This window comes from Delphinus delphis, chromosome 11, assembly GCF_949987515.2.
Source record: "Delphinus delphis chromosome 11, mDelDel1.2, whole genome shotgun sequence".
Classification (NCBI taxonomy): domain Eukaryota; kingdom Metazoa; phylum Chordata; class Mammalia; order Artiodactyla; family Delphinidae; genus Delphinus; species Delphinus delphis.
Window position 1 is genome coordinate 45,241,235 of NC_082693.1, and position 19,001 is coordinate 45,260,235.

The window sequence follows — 19,001 nt, forward strand, 5'->3', positions numbered from 1 at the left end:
TTGGTCCTTCTCTCAGGGAAGATTCTGCTCTGCCTTCTCCCTGGAGATGTTTTGGGGACAGTGCTTCTCTATTAAAGGTCACATATCCTTGCCCAGGAAATGGTCTTCTCCATCCCTCTCCAAAAGGGGTCTTGGTCGCTGTCCACGGTGCTGGCACCCAGACTCGCCTGGGAATATAGGAACCAAAGCTGTACTTGGGTTTGAGTTACCTGGAAGTGTTGAAGTGCATCACCTCCAGCCTTGGAGGGGATCAAAGTGGAGAGAGGACTGAGGCTGAGCCTCCCATTTTTCCAGTGGGAAATCGTTTCCCAGAGAGAGAACCTTCCACATTCCCCACCTGGGGAGACAGAAGGGCCAAACTTCACTGATTTGCCTTTCACAGAATAGCTGGTGGAGACCAAAAGGGAGACAGTAAATCCAAGTGACTCTTAGTTCTTATCCTGGCAGACAGGGCTTAGGTAGCTATGACACAGTTGAGGCTTGTGCCAAGCCTGGGCTGTCCCCTACAATGGCCGCACATGGAGGCTCAGACATGCCCAAGAGCATAGGCACGCTTACACACAAACACACTGCCTCTGTTTCCACCCTGCGTCCTAAAACGAGGCCCAGTGAGAAGGTATGTTCCCCTCCCCTTCAGGACCATTGGAGGTCTCGGTATGGAAGTTGGGAACAGCGATCTGTAGGGTCCTCTCTCCTTTCCTTTTTCCACCTTTAAGAGATTCTTGTCCAGGAGAGGGGTCATAAGAACTGCTGCCCTCCTCAAGTGAGCCATCCTATTTTCCCATGAGGAGTGTGGGTGTGCAAAATCTTCCCCAGTGATTCCAGGGGAAAGAGTCTGAGAGGAAGCTGGGCGTTACTTCCCCTCCAAGCTCAAAACTGCTAAATATCGGGTCACTTAGGTTCAAGTTGAGCTTAGTGGTAGGGAACGTGAGTGGAGACTGAGAACCCAGTAGAGAAGGAGCTGAGAGGAGGGGCAATAAGAGCACACAAACCTTGGTCTCTGCACAGGGCCTTGGGTATACCCTGCCCCTCTGTAGGTCTTACATAAACAGATACCTCCCAGAAGGCCAGTGGCTGACGGAGTTTCTGCAGTCAGGGAGCCATGTCTAGGGCAGGGGCTGAGGTGGTGAGAGGAGGGGGAAGTGTGAAGTGAAATCTCTGTCTCCATCTGCTAATTGGAGTGGAGGGGAGCAGGAGGAAGGGGAACAAGTCCTGACACGGGGAGGGTAAGCTAGGCTACAGAAGGAGCTGCAGGGAATGTGCTGAGAGATGTATTTGGATGGAAGATGAGTTAATCTATATACATCACAAGGGGAGAACGGAGCCCAGCCTCTGGGGGGCCAGATAATGCTGACTCAGGGAAACAGAGGCTCCTGCTGCCCACCCCTCTTCTCCTGCCTCGGTGCCCTAGGGCTCCTGGCCACCTCCACACTTGGCTTTCATCCTGTCTGTCTGACTTCACTTCTCTGTATCCCTGTCTTTCTCTGAAGGAAATTGCCTTGGAGCAACTTCTGCAGAGAGGACAGAGTGTCCATGCTAGGGTGTCCTTTGGTCCTGGCACTCCAGGTTCCAAAAGCACTCTTCTACCAAAGAGTCAGCCGTCTCTGGCCGTCTCAGCAAGTCCCTATCCACCCTTTTAACAGCCTAACCCTCGAAGCTACTTTTCACCACCATCCCCTTCATCTCTTACAGGGAGCCAGACTTGGCTGTTCCCACTACAGATAGAAATGTGTCTGGCAAAACTGACCAAACATAAAGAATAATTTAATAATTAGTCCTCTTCATGTACCTGTGATAGTCCCCCAAATTTTTATAAATCTTGTCCTCAATGATCTTCTCTATATTTTGGAGATAATTAAATGTAGAATGACAAGTGAATAGTAAGTTCTGTGGTTAGTCTTTAAGTTAAGATAATAAAAAATTAAAATTGCTAAATTACCTAGACCACAGTTCTGTAATTTAAATCACTGCCTCAATCTGTGATGGCCGTAATTATTAAAAGTATCTTCATTAATTAAGAAAAGAAAAGAAAAGAAATGTGTCTGGGTTTGTGATGCAAACCATTCTCCCAGGTGTCTAGACCTCCCACTGTTATGGGGTCACTCCCAGGACCTAAGAAACCAAAGTGGAGGATTTGTATGATGGTCTGGCCTCCAGGTCTTCTAGGAAATGAGAGTGGAAAATAAGTCAGTCAAAAGTCAAGGATGGAACATTCAATTTTTTTTTTAATTTAAAAACTGAATATTTAAAAACTTCAATATATAAAAGGAAGGCTTGGGCAGGGACAGGTCCAAAGATATCTCTGCCTGTGACCTAAGTGGTGGGACAAGCCAAACCTAATAGTGACCAGAGAGCCAAGGAGAGTTTTTTAAAAATCATACACCAGGTGAGGATAGACTCACCTTCCTAGGGGCCAGATGAGAAAGGAGCAGGGTAGACAGAGCCTGGTAAGCTGCTTATCCCTTCTGCCACACTGCCCAAATACAATCTGAGAATCGATATGGTGTCAACCAGTCAGGGATAGGCCCTGGCAGGGTGTATAAAGACAGAATAAGACCTCATCCTTCCTCTCAAAGAGCTCACATGCAAGGAGAGAGGATCAACCAGGTGCAGACCAGATGCACAATTACTTAGCTCATGCCATGATAAGTGCTTAGCCAGCAGCAAGAGTGAATACTGTGAAGCCCCAAAAGGCCAGTGGTTGAATTCTTCCTCAGGCCACCCAGCATTATTAGTTAAAATCAGAGCTGGCCCTTGAAGGATGCCTATGATTTGACCAGAAGGGCTAAGCAGGCAAATGGACCATGGTTTTCTCAGGGCTTGCTGGGTCAGGCCAAGTGCATATTTCACACCTCGATCAGGGCTGCTTCAAGCACTTTGCTATGGTCTTTTAACCAGTTTGGTCAGATAGGCCACAGGGAAATACACATATCTTGGTCTTGTGCCTGATAAACGCCTATGATGAGAGAAACGGTGATGATGACAGTGTGCTTCCACGGGACTATCTGTCCACAAACTGTAGGTTGATGCTTCTCTCAGGTACCAGGACAGTCCGGGTCATGGGTCTGACGGGGGCAGCACCTGGCTCAGGCTGCACCTCAAAGTGGATCAAGATCTGGAAAGGGAGGAGGAAGGCTATCACTATGGGAGGGGTCTACAATGGTGGGCTTGATTGGTAACGGGCATTATTAGTGTTAGGATGGTCAGTGTTGGAATGGCACCTGTGGCGGGTAGGGGATGTCTTAGTTAATGACGGTAAGAGATTGTGGTAGGGAAAAAGATAGTCCAAATACCCTCACTCACCCTCCAGGCCTATGATGGGATTGACATATTTCAGAGGATTAGGTCTCCCAAGTCTTATATATTTTCCTATGCCTATCAGGAGAAGAGCTCATGGCTTTAGAGCTCCAGTCTGGGGAAGGTAGAAGATCTAGATCACTCACCTGGGCCAAAGCCATTTGCAGCTCAAGCTCTGCCAGGCGTCTCCCCATGCAGCTGCGCTTGCCAAAGCCAAAGGGGAGAGAGGCAAATGGGTGGGAGGCTGGACCATCCCCTAGCCAGCGAGCTGGACGAAAAGAATTTGGCTCTGGGAACTGGGCGGGATCCCTTGAAGTGGCATAGTGACACAGAGTGACCAGCGTCTGGTGAGGGAGGAACACAAACTTGTCAATTTGGGCTCAGGAACAACGCCAGGAGGGAATTAGAGAACAGAATCTCTGGACTGGGACAAAGGCAGGCTCTGGTTGGTTGTGATGTGGAAGTTTTCTGGGGCTACTTTTCTCTACTGCCCCATTATATCCTAGAGAGGCATTGAGGCCAAGGAGAGGGTTTGAAGGGCTTATTGGGAGTATTTGAGAACAGGAACAGTCCCAAGGTAGTGAGGGATGGCTTAGCAAAAGGGGCCCATAGGCTCTACTCACATTTTTGGGGATAATATATTCACCCACACAAATGTCTTTGTCTGGGACACGGGAATTTCCAGGTACCACAGGGTACAGTCTGGATTGCAGGGCACAAAAGGGAGACAACAAGATGAAGCTGGGGGCTGTAGCCTCCCTCTCATGCCCACCCCCCCAACTTCCAAACCCATTCTTGGCCAGGCGTAAAGTACCATTTTCCTCTGATCTCTCTCCCTGCTCCCATCTGCTAGCTGCTTCCCCAGCCCTTCCCCAGCATCTTCTCTAGCTCTCCTCTTCTGCCCCCTCACCTTAGCACTTCCTTGATCACAGCCTTCAGCAGGGGCATTTGCGACAGAGCAGTGGCTGAGGGGTGGGCACTGGAGCCGGGGCCCAAGGCAGCTGTGATCTCAGAACGGAGTGCCGTCTGGACTTCGGGGTGCCGAGAAAGTTCATACAGAGCCCAGGAGAGCGTGTTGGACACCTGAGGGGACAGGTGAGAGCGTCAGAGGGGTTGAGAGTGGGGACCCAGCATAGGGGGCAGAATCTGAGGCAGTCTGGAACCCAGGAGGTGCTAAGCCAGGCTGGCCTGGAGGACCATAATGGATCCCCTGCAGCAGGAAAATGGCCCCTGAGATTGAGGAGGTTAAGCTGCGGAAGTGGGACTCCCAACATGGAGGGAGGACCTCACCGTGTCCACTCCAGCTAGCAGCAGCTCCGTCACATTCCCTAGGATGGACGGGGCAGGCAACTCTTCCCGGAACAGGAAGTAGGTCAGGTGCGCCCCAAATCCCGTGTCCCCCTCAGACTTTCCCTGGCTCCTCATGGCTACTTCGGCCTCTCGCCGCTCCACGTGCTGCTGGGCTGCGGGCACAGGGGACAGGGACGCCTCACTACCGCTGAACAGCTCTATGCTCCCCCACTCCTACTTCATTTCTGTGCTTTACCAAATGCAAACATCTGGTCCCAGTCTCGGCAGAGGCGGTCCCAGGGTCCGGGCACGAGGCGGTGCAGCCAACCGGGCATCGCCATGGTCAACAGTGTGGACACAAACACCGATCTCACCGCGCGGATGAAGGTCTCTGTGTCTGGCGGCACTTCGGCCTCCAGGCAGCCGAGGCGGGAACCCAGCAGCACCGCAGCGATGCCTGGCCGGGAGGGGGCGCTGTCAGGGCACCGGGAGACCCGGACCAGGTGCCTCCTACACTTGCCCCTGTCTAGGGACTCACCTTCTAGTCCAAACTTGTAAAACTCTCCTGCCACGTCTCGAACCAGGGCGGGCGGCCCAGCGCCCAGTCCCCGCTGGCGCCGCAGTCGCCTCACAAGGTCACCGACCACGTCGTGCAGGGTCCCGGCATAGCGGGCGGCCGCCTGAGGCCGGAGGAGGAGCGGGGCCAGGAGGCTGCGGAGCCTCTGCCATTCTTCGCCTTCCCTGCGGGGGTGCGGAGAAGGGGCGCATCAGGGCAGACGGTGGTGTGTAGAGGCGGCCCGACGGGGCTGGCTGCGCTTGAGAAGGAGCGTGTTGGGCTGGGGTGGCCAGGAGGGGGGCTGCGTCTGTTCCCTTGGGGGTACAGAAACCTGCCCCTGCCTGCACCCGCTTTCCATCCACTCTCCTCCCCCCCTCCTCGTTACTCATTTCCTGCCCCGGAGGGGCCTGGGTTCCTGGGTAAGCTGAGTCACAGAATCTTACTTTACATCTAGATCCTGGTGCCTCAGCCCCTTCCGTGAGTTCCCAGGATTCTGGCTTCAAAAGAAAAAGAGCGGAAAGCGAGGCGAGAGCCGGGCTCTACCTGAGCTTGGGCGAAACAGACTGGGGTGGAAACGTCGATTTGCCAGAAGGTTGGGGGAAACGACCGACCTCCCTCCACATCCCCAGACTGCCTCCAGACCGGCCACAAAACAGCAACGCAGCTGGGCGTCGGGGCTTTGGGGCCAGAGGACTCACGCGGTGAGCAGTCCGCAAGCCCGCTGGCGGCGGCGACGGTGCTCCGCCCAGGGTGAGAAGCTGCAGCGTTCGGGCCGGGGTCCCTCCTGTCGTAGCAGCTGCTCGACGAGTGTAGGGGTCGCCACGTACACAGTGCGCACCGTCCCGAAGCTGGCCAACCACACCGGCCCAAAGCGCGCGGCGCCCTGCACCTAGGAGTACAGGAGCAGCGGACACTGGAGACCCGGGCCGGCAACTGCCACCTCGGCTCGTGCCAACGCCAAGGGCGTCGTTTGGGGTTAGAAAAGGGGAGCATCTGCTCTCAAGCAGTGTAAGGCTCTGATGCTGCAAACCCCTCCTCCTCTTTCCCTCACTTCCCATCCCTAGGAAGTTTGAGTGTGTTTGGCAAAACGGGGGGCTGGCGGGGAGGAGGGACTTGGTGCAAAGCTGACATTCTGGATCTCTCTTTGGTCACCTGGGCGGAGAAACCGCTAAAGGTTCCTCACGTGGGCTGTCCATCTCAGGACGAGCCTCCACTGAATGTACAGGAACGCACTAACTTTAAGCCAAACGTGCCTCCCGCGCACTTGTCCTGGATCTACCGAGTCTCCAGAATTCTGCACAGCGAGAAGGCGCTCTCTGAACGCACTCCTCTGCTGGGTGTTGGGACAGACTCCGCCCCCGGGGAACCACCGACCCCAGTCCCAACTTGTCTTTTCCATAATTCATGGGCATCTGTTCTCACTGGCCCTCCCTCCTACGTTCTGCACTAGGGTGTTGTTAAAGCCAACCTCCCCAGCTTGCAGTCCCGAGAACGGTGCCCTCTACCTGAAGCTCGTGTAGCCGTGACAGTCCCCCCTTGCAGAAAAGTTCAGCAAGGAAGCCCGGCGTGGAGGGGCCTGGGATGTCCGCCAAGCCCCGGGGCGCTGAGTCCGAGCCTCTGGAGCCCAGTGAGGCGCCCAGCTCAGGAGGGCAGCGGACGCGATGGAACACTCTGGAAGCGAGCTTGAGGGTCTGGGTCATGGTCTGGCTGGGGAACCCGGGAAAGAGTGCTTCTCCGGAGCGCCTTGCCCCAGCCCCTATTTAACTCTTCGGCGCGACAGTGGCGACGCCCCCTCTTCAAGCTCCTCAGCCAATCCCCTCTCCTGAGTGGTCTGTGCTGGGGATGAGCACCCAGGAAGAGTAGGCGGGGCCGGAGCTGCCACAGAAGCTCCCGTGGACCTCATGTTGCAATGACCATCTTGGGAGGGGAGGCTTCTCCTCCCGGGCTGGTGCCCTAGTCCAGCAGCCTAAAGATCTCTTCCTCGGAAAGGCTATTTGGTGAGGCTTAGGTGACCAAGATACAGGCTGGGTCCCTGGTATTCCCATCACTTCCTCAGGCCCGCTGGGGCCCATCCTCAGGAATTCCCCATCCTCCAGCTCCTCCGGGAAGGGAAGCAGGGGAGAGGCACAGCTGTAGCTGTCCTCAGATTCCAGGCTCATCGGGATGCACCTTTTTGGTATGTGAGCACAATTTTCCTGCATTACATCTCCCCCTCCCCCGTACCTGACACTGGGCAGATAGCAGGTGGGTTAACGGGCTAAGATGGTTCCAGGAGCCTTCATCTTTATTCCTTGGGAAGGGGGCTGGGTCTCTTCCGTCAACAAGCCCTGTCCCTCCAGTCTTGGTAATTTGGTGCTTGAGGAGCACAAATGAAGGAACTTTTTGCAAATGAGAAAAGTTGAGAGATTTATCTGGGCTCCTGGACAGAGCAAGGGCTAAGCGAGTGCTCTGAATCGCCAGCTGACTCAGTCCCCTTTGTGGGGCTTTCTAGTCAGCAGCCCCTTTCCACTTTTAGCCTCAGAATCCTCCCCAGTTCACCTCTGCTCCTCACTCCCGCGCCCCCGGCCCTGGCAGGCTCTGTGTCAGCAAGACAGCTCTGAAGTTCTGGGATCAAAGCAAAGGTCAACATGAAGAAGGAGAGGGTCTCCACCACCACACCCTCCCAGGATCTCCAGAGACAGTAACAATAAACGGAACACAGATTCCCCAGGTCAAGTCTTAGGCAGGGAGAGGACAGGAGTGATACACACTCTAGCCTTTCCTGAGAAACAGCAGCATGGGATGTGCACACATACACGTTACCCCCTGAACTGCAAAGTAAACACGAGTGGGCAGGTGATTTGAGCTTAGAAGGCAGTTTAGATGGACAGTGGAGAACTGCGTTCTTCACTCCAGCTGAGAAGGAGAAATCCCAGGAGAAGGGACTGCTAAGGGAGAGCAAGATTCCACTCCCTTCCAAAGATCCCTTCTGGTCCAAGGTCTTGTGACCTTCCCAGTCAGCTGCTTTTGCTCTCTGCTGCCACTGGAAGGGTGAGAAGGTGAGAGGAGTCAGGGGTGGTCATGAACTCCAGGGTTCTGCCCTGGGCAGCTCCTCAACTTCTTTGAGAGACTGTTGCCGCTCAGCCCTAGGAGGCTCAGCTCGGAAGGTCCAAGGGCCCAGTCTTCTTTCCAGTCCCTGGAAGATGGGGTCCAACTAAGGCAAAGTCAGCAAAGGCAAAGTCAGTGATCAGGAAGGGTAGGATTGGGGGTCACTGCCTAGAAGGTGGGATCCTGTATTCTTCGGAAGATAGCTGGGAAATTCTTTCCTCCATTGCGTAGAACTTTCTTCCCCTCCTCGGTCGAGGTGCCCAGATGTCCCACAATGGGATCTTCACTCTGGGAGAAGGAAGGGTTCAATAAGTCCTTGCCCTGGTCCCCAGACACCCATCCCATCCTCCTGGCATTAAGCTAGATTCAAAGCATACAGAACCACTCTGGAAAGGACCTTTCCAGAAATCTTTGCAATTTCCCTTAGGCCCCCTACTTACCAGCTCCTCCAGAGGCACGCGCTCAAACAGGGGGTGCCCTTCAAAATGGGTGCACATCCAGTCATGTAGCTCCAGCACATCAGTTATGGTGTATACCAGCCCCTGCACGGCAAAGTCACCCTAGATGGGGGGCTGCATGCAACTGAGCAGCAGGATCACGGGGGTGGTGGTGAGTCCTAAATGCACCCCCACTGAATTCTTAGTGGAAGGTCCCTTATTAGGTCCCTGACCCCATCCTCCCTCCCACTCTCGACTCACCCCAACTCTCAGCACGTAGGCGTATTCTGCCAGCAGCGTGGGACTGATGATTCGCCACTTGTGCTTTGTCCGTTTGAAATGTGGGTCAGGGAAGAGGAAGAACATCTTTGTCAGCTGTGAGACAGACGTGCACCAACAGGATTGTGAGAGCCCGGCCTCCATGCCCCACCTGCTTACCAGCCTAACCCATGGGTGCCCCTCCCCACCTGGCCCTTGCGGAAGAAGTTAGGAAGGTGTTTCATGGCATTGCTACGGAGACAGGCGATGTTCTGGAAACCACCTCCAGGAGCCGCTCGTAGGGCCCGAATCCGGTCTTGCACATAATCTGAGACTTTCACCCGGATCTCCAGACCCAGAATCAGCGTGTCTGGGAACAGCGGTGACAGTTCCACTGGTCACAGAAATAGGAATGGAATCATCAACCTCATACTTGCAGGATATTCAAAGGAGTCAACACAGGAAAGGAAGCCTCAATCTGCAATTACCAAAATCAATAATGACAAGTGTGGCAAGAGAGCTACCTGTATGGATGGCTCTGTGCTGTAGGAGTGGGCTGGGGGAGACCCAAAAAAAGTCACCAGGACTGGAAGTGGGAGGGCCTGGGAATACATGTATCTTTGCATGTGCTTTAAAGTCTTCACAGTGTTTTCACACATGTCTCATTTAATCCTCATTACATTCTGTGGTAAATTGCAAAGATGAGAAAACTGAGGGTCAGAAACGCCCGAAGTCACAGAGCTAAGAAGAGGTAGAATCAGAACTTGAACCATGGTTTTCCGCCACCAAGTACCATGAGCTTCCTCTCTGTCATGCTGTTATTTCTATGGAAGATCTAAAAACAGAGAAGTCGGTCCAGCATGTATGGCTGGGACAATACAGACAACACAAGAGAAATTAGAAAATATGAGCATGGAGAAGGAATGAGTTCTGGTGAGGAAGGGGGGAGGGGGAGGGGTGGTGGTGGAATCCCTGAGAAAGACAGTTCAGGATCACTGGCCACAGCGACTAATCTCTGACGCTTGTGCTGACCAGCTCACTGACCCGGCACCTGGCAGGTGAAATGGCTCACGTAGGGACTGGGGCCAGGGGCAGGGCCAGACAAGACAACCCAATTTCTAAGAGGCTTTGAGGCAGCCCCCTCCCTTCTCCAGGGCAAAGGCCACAGACCCAGAGTGGAGGGAAAGTGGAGGTTCTCCACACTGATGTCACAGCACCAATGTCTGGTCCGAAGGGGAAAGGCCAACTATGCCCCCGCCCCAAACCTGCTGAGTTGGCAGAACCTAGGCGTTGCCTCTCCTTGCTCCAGAGAAAGGGCCAGAGTGTTACCTAACAGGCCGCCATAGCCACAGCCTATGTCTGCAAACTCCACTTGGGCTTCAGCTCTCTTTTCTTTCTTATCTTTTGGGTCATCGTGGCTCTGATTTTGAGTCAGTGGAGCAAAGAACTCTGGGTATAGCTCAGACCAATCCATGTCCTCTGGCTTCACAGGGCTATTGGAGAGAAGACGTGAGAAACATGAGAAGGTTGGTCATACCATTGCAGAAGCAGTACTGTATGTGTGGGTGGATGGGTGAGGGTGGGAGATGGATGAGAGAAGGGTTTCTCAAAAATTCTGTCAGAGCGGGCCCTTTGGCCTCTAGGAAGCACAATGGAAACCACCCTTAACCTCCCAGTGTGAATCATAGGCCTATCAAGTGGCCCATTATTGCTGATCTGCCTGTCTCCATTTCCAGGGTTGATGTGACTCTGGCTGCGCGGCTCTCCTTTCTGGGGCTCAAGTTCCCCTTGTCCCAGAGACTGGCTTCCTAAGGCATAGGGACTTTGCTTTGTTGAAGTTCTCTGCGGGAAGAGGATGGAGTAAGGTGTGGGCAGATTGTGTATAAGTTTGTCTTCTTTTTTTTTTTTTGCGGTACGCGGGCCTCTCACTGTTGTGGCCTCTCCCATTGCGGAGCACAGGCTCCGGACGCGCAGGCTCAGCGGCCATGGCTCACGGGCCCAGCCGCTCCGCGGCATGTGGGATCTTCCCGGACCGGGGCACGAACCCGTGTCCCCTGCATCGGCAGGCGGACTCTCAACCACTGCGCCACCAGGGAAGCCCTGTCTTCTTTTAAAATTAATTTTTATTGGAGTATAGTTGATTTACAATGTTGTGTAAGTTTCTGCTGTACAGCAAAGTGAATCAGTTATACATATACATATATCCACTCTTTTTTAGATTCTTTCCCCATATAGGTCATTACAGAGTATCGAGTAGAGTTCCCTGTGCTATACAGTAGGCTCTTATTAGTTACCTACTTCATATATATAGTAGTGCATATGTCAATCCTAATCTCCCAATTAATCCCTCCCCCCAAGTTTGTCTTTTTCTAAATCCCACAGATGAAACTGAAAGATGGAAACGACATTCGGCCTCCATTACTCTAGTCTCGGTAACAATTTCTTTCTCTTCCCAGACTTGCAACCCTACCCAGCCTTCGGCCAGAACGCCACGCCCCCTCCCAACCCGCCAACTCCGCCCTCTGCCCAATCTCCCAGACCCACCCTCCGCAAACTGACGTCACCCAGCTGATCCTCCCGAGCCTACCCTAAACCCTCCAACCGTCGCAGCACAATCGCTTTTCCCGGCTACTCTGAGAATTCTGCCCTACTCTCCCTCCCCCGCTCGCCCCTGCCCTGCTCACTCACTAGCGCAACGTATGGTCCGCCATGGGGTTGGAGTGAGCCCGCTGCCGATAGTAGCGCTTCTGAGGCTGAGGGGCCTCGGCTCCTGCTGCGGCGTCCCCAGTCTCTGTTCCCGCCATGATCCCCAGCCCGGGTTTATCCACCGAACCCACGTGGACCACGACCGAGGCTGAGGGCGCACGAGAATGACGCACTAAGGCACGTAGTGAGCAGAGCCCACCCCTTAAAGCTCCAGGAGTGAATTCTAATGGGCTGGGCAGGGAGGAACGCAGAGGGGCCGCGCGGGAGGGCGCCTCCGGGCCGCTGGTCTTTAACTGGGCTGGCAAGGCCAGACCCCACCCAGCCTCTTTCCTTAGCCTGCTTCTGTTTGGTCTGGGTTACCACCCCGGTTGCAGGCCCCCGTGCACCCCGCAGGTGAGAGGGGTCCAGGGACCCCGCTTCCTACGGTGAGTTAATCCTCCCTCCTCTCCCCTTCTCCCGCTCTCCGAGCAGTCGACCGGGTCTGACCCCCGTGGTGCGGCGTGAGTCCCATCGTGTGTGCGCTGGGGACCGGAGCTAGGGAGGCAACTCCTCATTCCATCTCCAGGAAGTCAAACTGGAGGAAGGAGGGCAAACTCGGGGAGGCGGGGCTCGGTGCCACTGGGCAGCCGAGACGGCCCGCGGTCCTCAACCCCCACGCCGCTTCAGATCCGGGATCCGAGCGCTGGCCGGCGACCCGGCACTCTCGCTGCCAGATGGCGGATCCCCGCCCAGATCCTGAATCAGAGCCCGAATCCGTGTTCCCACGGGAGGTCAGACTCTTCGCCGACTCCTACTCGAAGAAAAGCCGGTTCTATTTCTGTGGTCACGTGCTGAGCATCACGGAGAACTTCGGGTCCCGCCTCGGGGTGGCAGCGCACGTGTGGGACGCGGTGAGGAGTGAGCGGCCCTGGGCTAGGGTCCGCGGAAGTTCAGACCCCGGACTCTCGCTTTCCCATATGGAGCCAATCCCCGCTGCAGTCTTATCGTTTCTCTCTTTTCTCCCATAGGCTCTAAGCCTGTGCAACTATTTCGAGAGTCAGAATGTGGATTTCCGAGGCAAGAAAGTGATCGAACTGGGCGCTGGGACGGGCATCGTGGGTATCTTGGCAGCGCTGCAGGGTGCGTGAGCTTTGCGGTGGGAGGGGGTGCGCGGGAGGACGGGGATGTGGAGAAGTTGTCACTTCCTGTATTCTTGGGAGAGGGGAATGGTTTGGAATCAGCCTAGTCCCTTTTTTCTAACTTTTTTCGTGTGTGTGCCCCTACTTGCTCCTGTGTGCCAGACAGCGCTGATTGGCTGTCAGAGCACCCAAGGTGGTTAATTTGGGGGCAAGGAATAAAAATCGGGCAGGCCTTAGTAGAAGGAGTTTTTCCTACCTTTTTGCTCTTTGTGATTTCATGGATATTTACAAGGAAAAATCTCCTTTGCTTTATATATGGTCTTCTGTCAAAATGCATATATGGGTATATCCTGTAGGGGGAGCAATTTGCAGGTATTAAACCTCATGAGTACTTTATGACTTCATTGTGAATATATTTTTGATTCTTTAGGATTTCATTGCTTGGGAGGAACAAGCTTATGAGTTTCTGAGGGTTAGGGTGTGTTTTGTGGGAAGTGGGGTAGGAATTAGGCACTGCAGACTTGGGAAAGGAAAAGGTAAGGAAAATTTTGCTCCATTTTTGTCAACCAAAAACTACAAAGGAAACGGTTCCTTAGTTTATAATCTAACGGGCAGGCAAAACTTCACACCGAAAACGTTCCTTTAAAAACACTTATGATGTCATCTCCCTAGGAATGCAAATTAACATGTCCTTGTTCATAGGGACATAACACGAAACACATTCAGGGAAGTCTTCCCAGAGGCAGGCATTCTTTCTTCTATTCATCCAGCCAACATGTATTTGGAGTCCCCTATGTGCCAAGAATCATGCTAGGTATTGGGATACAACAATGAGTAAGATAGATTTCCTCTCCCCAAGGAGTTTATGGTCTAGTGGTGAAGATGGGGAAAGATGTTACTGGATGAGAACTATGGCGAGGTATGTGCAGAGCCAGTGGACATGCTCTGGCCGTGTCTCCCTTGACTCTCTGGGAACCCATCAGGGAGAAGCTCTGTCAGATGAGGAATATGAACATAGCAGGCTCAGAAAGAACAGAGGGAGTGTCAACAGCAGCTTTCCATGAAGGAATGGGTGGATGAGAAGTGGGCAGATATGCTAAAATGGGAGAAAAATGGGTGTAATATGGATGGAAACATCTTTCACTTGCTCCCAGACTGGCTTCTCCTTCTTTTGCTCCCTATTCTGCTGCCAAGTCGGAAATCTGGGTGTCATTCTCATCTGTTGCCCTCTCCACTCTCATCCTGGCAATCAGTGAGTCCTTTGGGTCATATGAACTTAATACTTCCCGAGTTCTCTATTCCTCTTCCCTCCATCTCTAGCTCAGGCCACTGCCATCTTTTCCCTGGATTTTCACAAGTGTCTTCGAGCTTCCCTATGGGGAAGTTTGGCTTGCCCAAACTAGATCTTGTGCTCTTCCGCCACCAAACCTGTTTCTCCCTCAGCCTTCCCCATCTCAGTGAATCAAATTACCATCCACCCAGTGGGACATCTAGACCCACAATTGACACGTTCCTTTTTCTCACCCCCAACTCCATTATCCAAGTCGGACGGATTTATCTCCTAATAATCTCTTGAATCTCCTGTTTTTCCATCCACACTGATGGCTCCCCAGTCCTTGTCACCATCACTTGCCTAGAAGGCTACAATTAGTCAAAATGGTCTTCCTGCTTCTACCCCTTGCCCACACCTAGACCTCTGCCCATTCCACCCGACTGGCAGAGTGATCTTTCGGCATCTCTTGCCCATCTTTCAATGGCTTCTTGCTGCTTTCAGGATAGAACTAACCCCTTTGGCATGGCCTCCAAGGCCCTGCGTCTCCCTCTAGCCTCTTTCTCTGCCTCTCCCTCTCCCTCTTGTACTCCTTGTGCTACCTAGTGCCCTCCTATCAGTTCCTCAAGCCTATCTCGATGTCCCCTTCCTTGGAGCCTTCACACTGGCTGCACTCTATGTCTGGAACCCTTGTACCACCTGGTTAATGCATATGCCTTCTTTAGCGCTCAGCTCAAACATCACTACCAAGGGAAAGCCTCCTGGACACTCCCACCCGCAGGCCCTCCTAGTATAATATACAACTGTGTTGACTGGTTTTATTTTATTTATTTATTTTGGCTGCTCCTCGCAGCATGCAAGATCTTTGTTCCCCAACCCGTGACCCCTGCAGTGGAAGCACAGAGTCCTAACCACTGGACCGCCAGGGAAGTCCCTGGTTTCATTTTAAATTTGTTGTCACTATCCTCAGATGCGTCCTTAAGCGCTGCCCAGCTAGCCTCTTACCCTGCCCTCACCCACTTATTCTTCTGCTCTCCTAAACATCGTTTCTTATCTTTTTGCCCTTCAAACTTCCAAATGTCTCCTCAGCTGATGACTTTGTTTCCTAGCTCTTCTGATCGCTTCTGTTTTCTCATAGCAGATATCCACATGTTCTTATCACAGCATCTCTTCCCCAGCTGTGTCTGTGTCTGTCTGCACTGCCTTCTCTCCTGTTACCATGGCAGACGTGCTGTGCTCCTAGTTAAGGTCAAGTGTGTGTCATGAGACCCCAAACCTTCTCATCTACCTGAAGACATTGTTCCTGCAAACACCCTGCTCCACCACCTCTCCTGCATTATCCGTTTTCCCTTCTCTCGGGATCATTCCATATGTGTGTTTGTGTGTATTATGCACCTAAATAGGCTGTAATGTCTCCTATCAGAGAAAACTCTTGATCCCACACATCCCTCCAGTTCCCACTCCATTTCTCTGCTCTGCTTTATGACAAAACTCAAAAGAGTTAATGCTCATTGTCATTCCTCTCTTCCTATTGTTTCCTCAATTCCATTCTAGATTCTACCCCCCTCCCCAGCCCAGCCTGCCCCCTCCACTCCAGTTGCTCCAGAAAGGCTGTGAGCCTCACTTCTGACTCCATGTTGTTAAGTACAAGAGTCAGTTATGAGCCCACCTTACTGGACTTGGCAGTGTTTGTCTCTCCCTCCTTTGGCTTCCAGGGCACCCACCTCGCTGGCATTTGTTCCATTCTCCTTTGTTGGTTCCTGTTCTTCTTCACAACTGAAAGTCTGAGCGTGCCAGGGTTCAGGAGCTGTCCTCTGACCCCTCCCCTTTTCTGTCTACACTCACTTCCAAGCAGTTCCGTCACCTCGTGGCTTTAAATGCCCTTTCCATGCTGATGACTCTATGACTCTCCCATTTGTATCTCGAGATTTGTTTGTGTAATCAGCTACCTACTCGATATATTCCTGTGGTTGTCTGATGTACATCTCAAGCTTAATGTGCCCAGAAATACACTCATGATTTTCCTGTCCATACCTGTTCCTCCTGCAGCCTTCCTCACCTAAATAAATTACGACTTAGTCTTCTAGTTGGTCAGGCCAAATATCTTGGAGCCATCCTCAACCTCCCGCTCCCAGTGTTTTGTATCTAATCTGTCAGCAAATCCTCTTGACTGTACCTTCAAAATATATTCAGCATCTGACCCATTTCCTAGACATTGCTGCCCTGCCTAGAATCTGGCCCTACTATTATTTCTCTCACTTACTCTGCTCCAGCTACTGGCCTTCCTGCTGGTCCTTAGACTTGCCAGGCACACTCCTGCCTCACGGTCTTTACACTTGCTAGTCCCTCATTTGGTACATCTTAACCTGAGAGACCCACAGAGTTTGCTCCATCACTTCCTACAGGTCTTTACTCAAACATAATCTGCTCCATGAGGCTTTCCCTAACTACCCAATTTAAAATGACATTCCTGCCCTGTCCCTCAAGCAGTTCTTATCCTCCTTCCCTGCTTAATGCTTCAGCGTAGCATTTATTACCATCTGACTTACAGTGTGTTTTGTTTGTCTCATTTTGTTTGTTGTTGTAGGTCTCTTGCCACTAGACTGTAAGCCCCGGGAGCAGAGGGATTTTGTCTGATTGGTTCACTGCTGTATTCTCAGCACCTGGCATAGAGGCACATAATGAATATTAATGAATGAATTCTGAGTATTTTCTCTTTCTGTAATAATCACCATGATCGTGATTAAATAGTTTTGCATTACCTCATTTGTCTCTACCTCTATAACAGAACTCAAGGGAGGCCAAGGTTTTGTTTTACTCATGCCTGTACCCCCAGAACTTAGTAGATGTTCAATAAATATATTTACTGCATGAACGAAGCTTTCTGAAGTCCTAATCTAATCATCTTCACCCTCTGCTTCTGCCCTTAAAACCTATTGCTCTCGGGATCAAGCCTGAATCTCCTTAGCATGTCATAATCATTTTCCTCTGTACTCTCCTGTTTTGACACTTTTCTCTTCCCTTCCACATCCTCTGAGATCCAGCCTTCCTTGAATACAGTGTGCTCTCTCCCAACCAGGCCTTTGTACTCTCTGATCTCTGCTTGGGAAGCTCCACTTGACTAACTCCTCCTTGTCCTTTAAGGCTTGCTGAGGTTATGTCTTCTGGGAAGCTTTCCAGATCCATGAGGGCTGGTTTGTGTCAGTAAGGGGTGGGTGTGCAGCCCACCTCCAGCTTAGTCCTGCCCAGGCTTCTGCTGACATCTAATTGTCGTGTGTTGGGCAGAGAGGTTGAAGATTAGCTTAGAGAGAATGTTGATGTTGTAGAATGTAGAGTAATGAGATGGCTGAGGTTGAGGTTAGGGCAACTAAAATTCAAAGTGTGGACTTTGGGCTGTCCAAACATTATCCTCTAAGCCCTGAGGTCCCTGCACCTTCTGGGCAGGAGCCGAAACCCGTTGGTTGGTCCCTCTGACTTGCATTTCTCCTCCTTCCTCTCTCTCAGGGGGGGATGTTACCATCACTGACCTGCCCCTGGTCCTAGAACAGATCCAGGGCAACGTCCAGGCCAATGTGCCGGCTGGAGGCCGGGCCCAGGTCCGCGCCTTGTCCTGGGGGATTGACCAGCATGTCTTTCCTGGAGACTATGACCTGGTGCTGGGGGCTGATATCGTGTATCTGGAGCCCACCTTCCCACTGCTGCTGGGGACCCTCCAACACCTGTGCGGGCCCCATGGCACCATCTATCTGGCTTCCAAGATGAGAGAGGAGCACGGGACAGAGAGCTTCTTTCAGCATCTCCTGCCCCAGCATTTCCAACTGGAGCTGGCCAAGCGGGATGAGAACGAGAATGTTAACATCTATAGGGCCAGGCACAGGGGACCAAGACCTGCTTGATGTCACCCTTCTGCTCCTCTGAACGCCTTGTCCTAATGAAGGAACTGCCATATGTCCAGAGCCGTAAACATAAGGACCAAAAACGATGGATTTCCCTTGCCTCTGTCTTTCCTCCTTCCCTTTTTGTTTCCTGAGATACTCTTGGGCAGGTGTAAGGAGGTGCTATGTGCTAGGAATACTAGAGCCCTAGCTGTACCGGGCTAGAGTGCAAAGGAAATTCCCAGTTCCTGTTCTCAGCAGTGGAAGATGGGAGGGTATCCAGGATTTTACGGGAAGGGGAGGTAAGTGGGATGTGTGAACAGTGGCTGCAGAGAGACAGTCATGATCCCATCTAGTCCTGCTGTTGTCTTTTTATACAGAATGGATTTTTTTTTTCCAGGTTCTACTGGAATTTTTTAAAAAGGAAAATAGGGCTTCTCTGGTGGCGCAATGGTTGAGAGTCCGCCTGCCGATGCAGGGGACGCGGGTTCGTGCCCCCGGTCCGGGAAGGTCCCACATGCCGCGGAGTGGCTGGGCTCGTGAGCCATGGCCGCTGGGCCTGCGCGTCCCGAGCCTGTGCTCCGCAGCGGGAGAGGCCACAGCAGTGAGAGGCCCGCGTACAGCAAAAGAAAAAAAAAAAAAAAAAGGAAAATAAATAAGCATTAAAGATCTCGTCTGCATCCAGAGAACTCGGGCTTTTACTGGGGGGCTGGGAAGCAAGAAAACTCCGACCACCCACTTCTTGCTTCTAGAGATAGTCTGGAGGAACCATGGCTCTAACTGGGTTAAGTCCTCCCAGCCCGGAAGTTGGGGATAGGCAGCAGAGCTGTCCTTTGGACCATAGCTCCTTCACTCTTTCTGGAGTTGGACCCCTGATCACTAAGTACCAGGTTCTCTTTGATTTTTCTTTAGGTTTCCAGTCCCTATCAGTCCTTCCTTCCTAATGTGTTTTGCCTTCACCTCTTTTCTCCTCCCACTGTGGGGCCTCTGATAGGGGCTCTCCTGACTTACTCCTTGGGCCACACATCACCTCCTGGGGCCTCCTGGCCTCCATTCACTCCCCTTCAAACCATTTTGTAAACTCTGGTGATCATCCAAAATCAGCTC

At 52.4% G+C, this 19,001-nt stretch overlaps 3 protein-coding genes across 3 annotated transcripts; 1 reads left to right on the forward strand and 2 right to left on the reverse strand.

Moving 5' to 3' along the window:
- Positions 1-2,306: 2,306 nt before the first annotated feature.
- CYP27B1 (cytochrome P450 family 27 subfamily B member 1) lies at positions 2,307-7,066 on the reverse strand. Its single transcript, XM_060025100.1, has 9 exons — positions 6,649-7,066; positions 5,842-6,032; positions 5,126-5,328; positions 4,844-5,044; positions 4,588-4,760; positions 4,208-4,380; positions 3,921-3,999; positions 3,444-3,641; positions 2,307-3,115 (listed from the first exon to the last, which is right to left on the reverse strand). Exons 1-9 carry the CDS (start codon positions 6,841-6,843, stop codon positions 3,002-3,004), a joined length of 1,527 nt encoding a protein of 508 aa, XP_059881083.1. The 5' UTR covers positions 6,844-7,066; the 3' UTR covers positions 2,307-3,001.
- A 148-nt stretch (positions 7,067-7,214) lies between these two features.
- METTL1 (methyltransferase 1, tRNA methylguanosine) lies at positions 7,215-11,787 on the reverse strand. The gene is made up of 6 exons (XM_060025109.2): positions 11,614-11,787; positions 10,255-10,418; positions 9,135-9,319; positions 8,929-9,042; positions 8,671-8,772; positions 7,215-8,518 (listed from the first exon to the last, which is right to left on the reverse strand). Exons 1-6 carry the CDS (start codon positions 11,727-11,729, stop codon positions 8,399-8,401), a joined length of 801 nt encoding a protein of 266 aa, XP_059881092.1. The 5' UTR covers positions 11,730-11,787; the 3' UTR covers positions 7,215-8,398.
- An 88-nt stretch (positions 11,788-11,875) lies between these two features.
- EEF1AKMT3 (EEF1A lysine methyltransferase 3) lies at positions 11,876-18,168 on the forward strand. Its single transcript, XM_060025108.1, has 4 exons — positions 11,876-12,056; positions 12,197-12,521; positions 12,639-12,750; positions 17,524-18,168. The coding sequence occupies exons 2-4, from the start codon at positions 12,345-12,347 to the stop codon at positions 17,913-17,915; spliced, it is 681 nt and encodes a 226-aa protein (XP_059881091.1). The 5' UTR covers positions 11,876-12,056; positions 12,197-12,344; the 3' UTR covers positions 17,916-18,168.
- The last annotated feature ends 833 nt before the right edge of the window (positions 18,169-19,001 follow it).

Coding starts and splice junctions, on each gene's coding strand:
- EEF1AKMT3 (XM_060025108.1), top strand. CDS start 12,345: ATGGCGGATCCCCGCCCAGATCCTGAATCAGAGCCCGAATCCGTGTTC. Junction 12,522..12,638: donor CAGCGCACGTGTGGGACGCG/GTGAGGAGTGAG, acceptor TTTCTCCCATAG/GCTCTAAGCCTGTGCAACTA. Junction 12,751..17,523: donor TATCTTGGCAGCGCTGCAGG/GTGCGTGAGCTT, acceptor CCTCTCTCTCAG/GGGGGGATGTTACCATCACT.
- CYP27B1 (XM_060025100.1), bottom strand. CDS start 6,843: ATGACCCAGACCCTCAAGCTCGCTTCCAGAGTGTTCCATCGCGTCCGC. Junction 5,329..5,841: donor GCTTGCGGACTGCTCACCGC/GTGAGTCCTCTG, acceptor GCACCCCCGCAG/GGAAGGCGAAGAATGGCAGA. Junction 3,642..3,920: donor AATATATTATCCCCAAAAAT/GTGAGTAGAGCC, acceptor CTCCCTCACCAG/ACGCTGGTCACTCTGTGTCA.
- METTL1 (XM_060025109.2), bottom strand. CDS start 11,729: ATGGCGGGAACAGAGACTGGGGACGCCGCAGCAGGAGCCGAGGCCCCT. Junction 10,419..11,613: donor GCGGACCATACGTTGCGCTA/GTGAGTGAGCAG, acceptor TCTCTCCAATAG/CCCTGTGAAGCCAGAGGACA. Junction 8,519..8,670: donor GCGTGCCTCTGGAGGAGCTG/GTAAGTAGGGGG, acceptor TCCTTCTCCCAG/AGTGAAGATCCCATTGTGGG.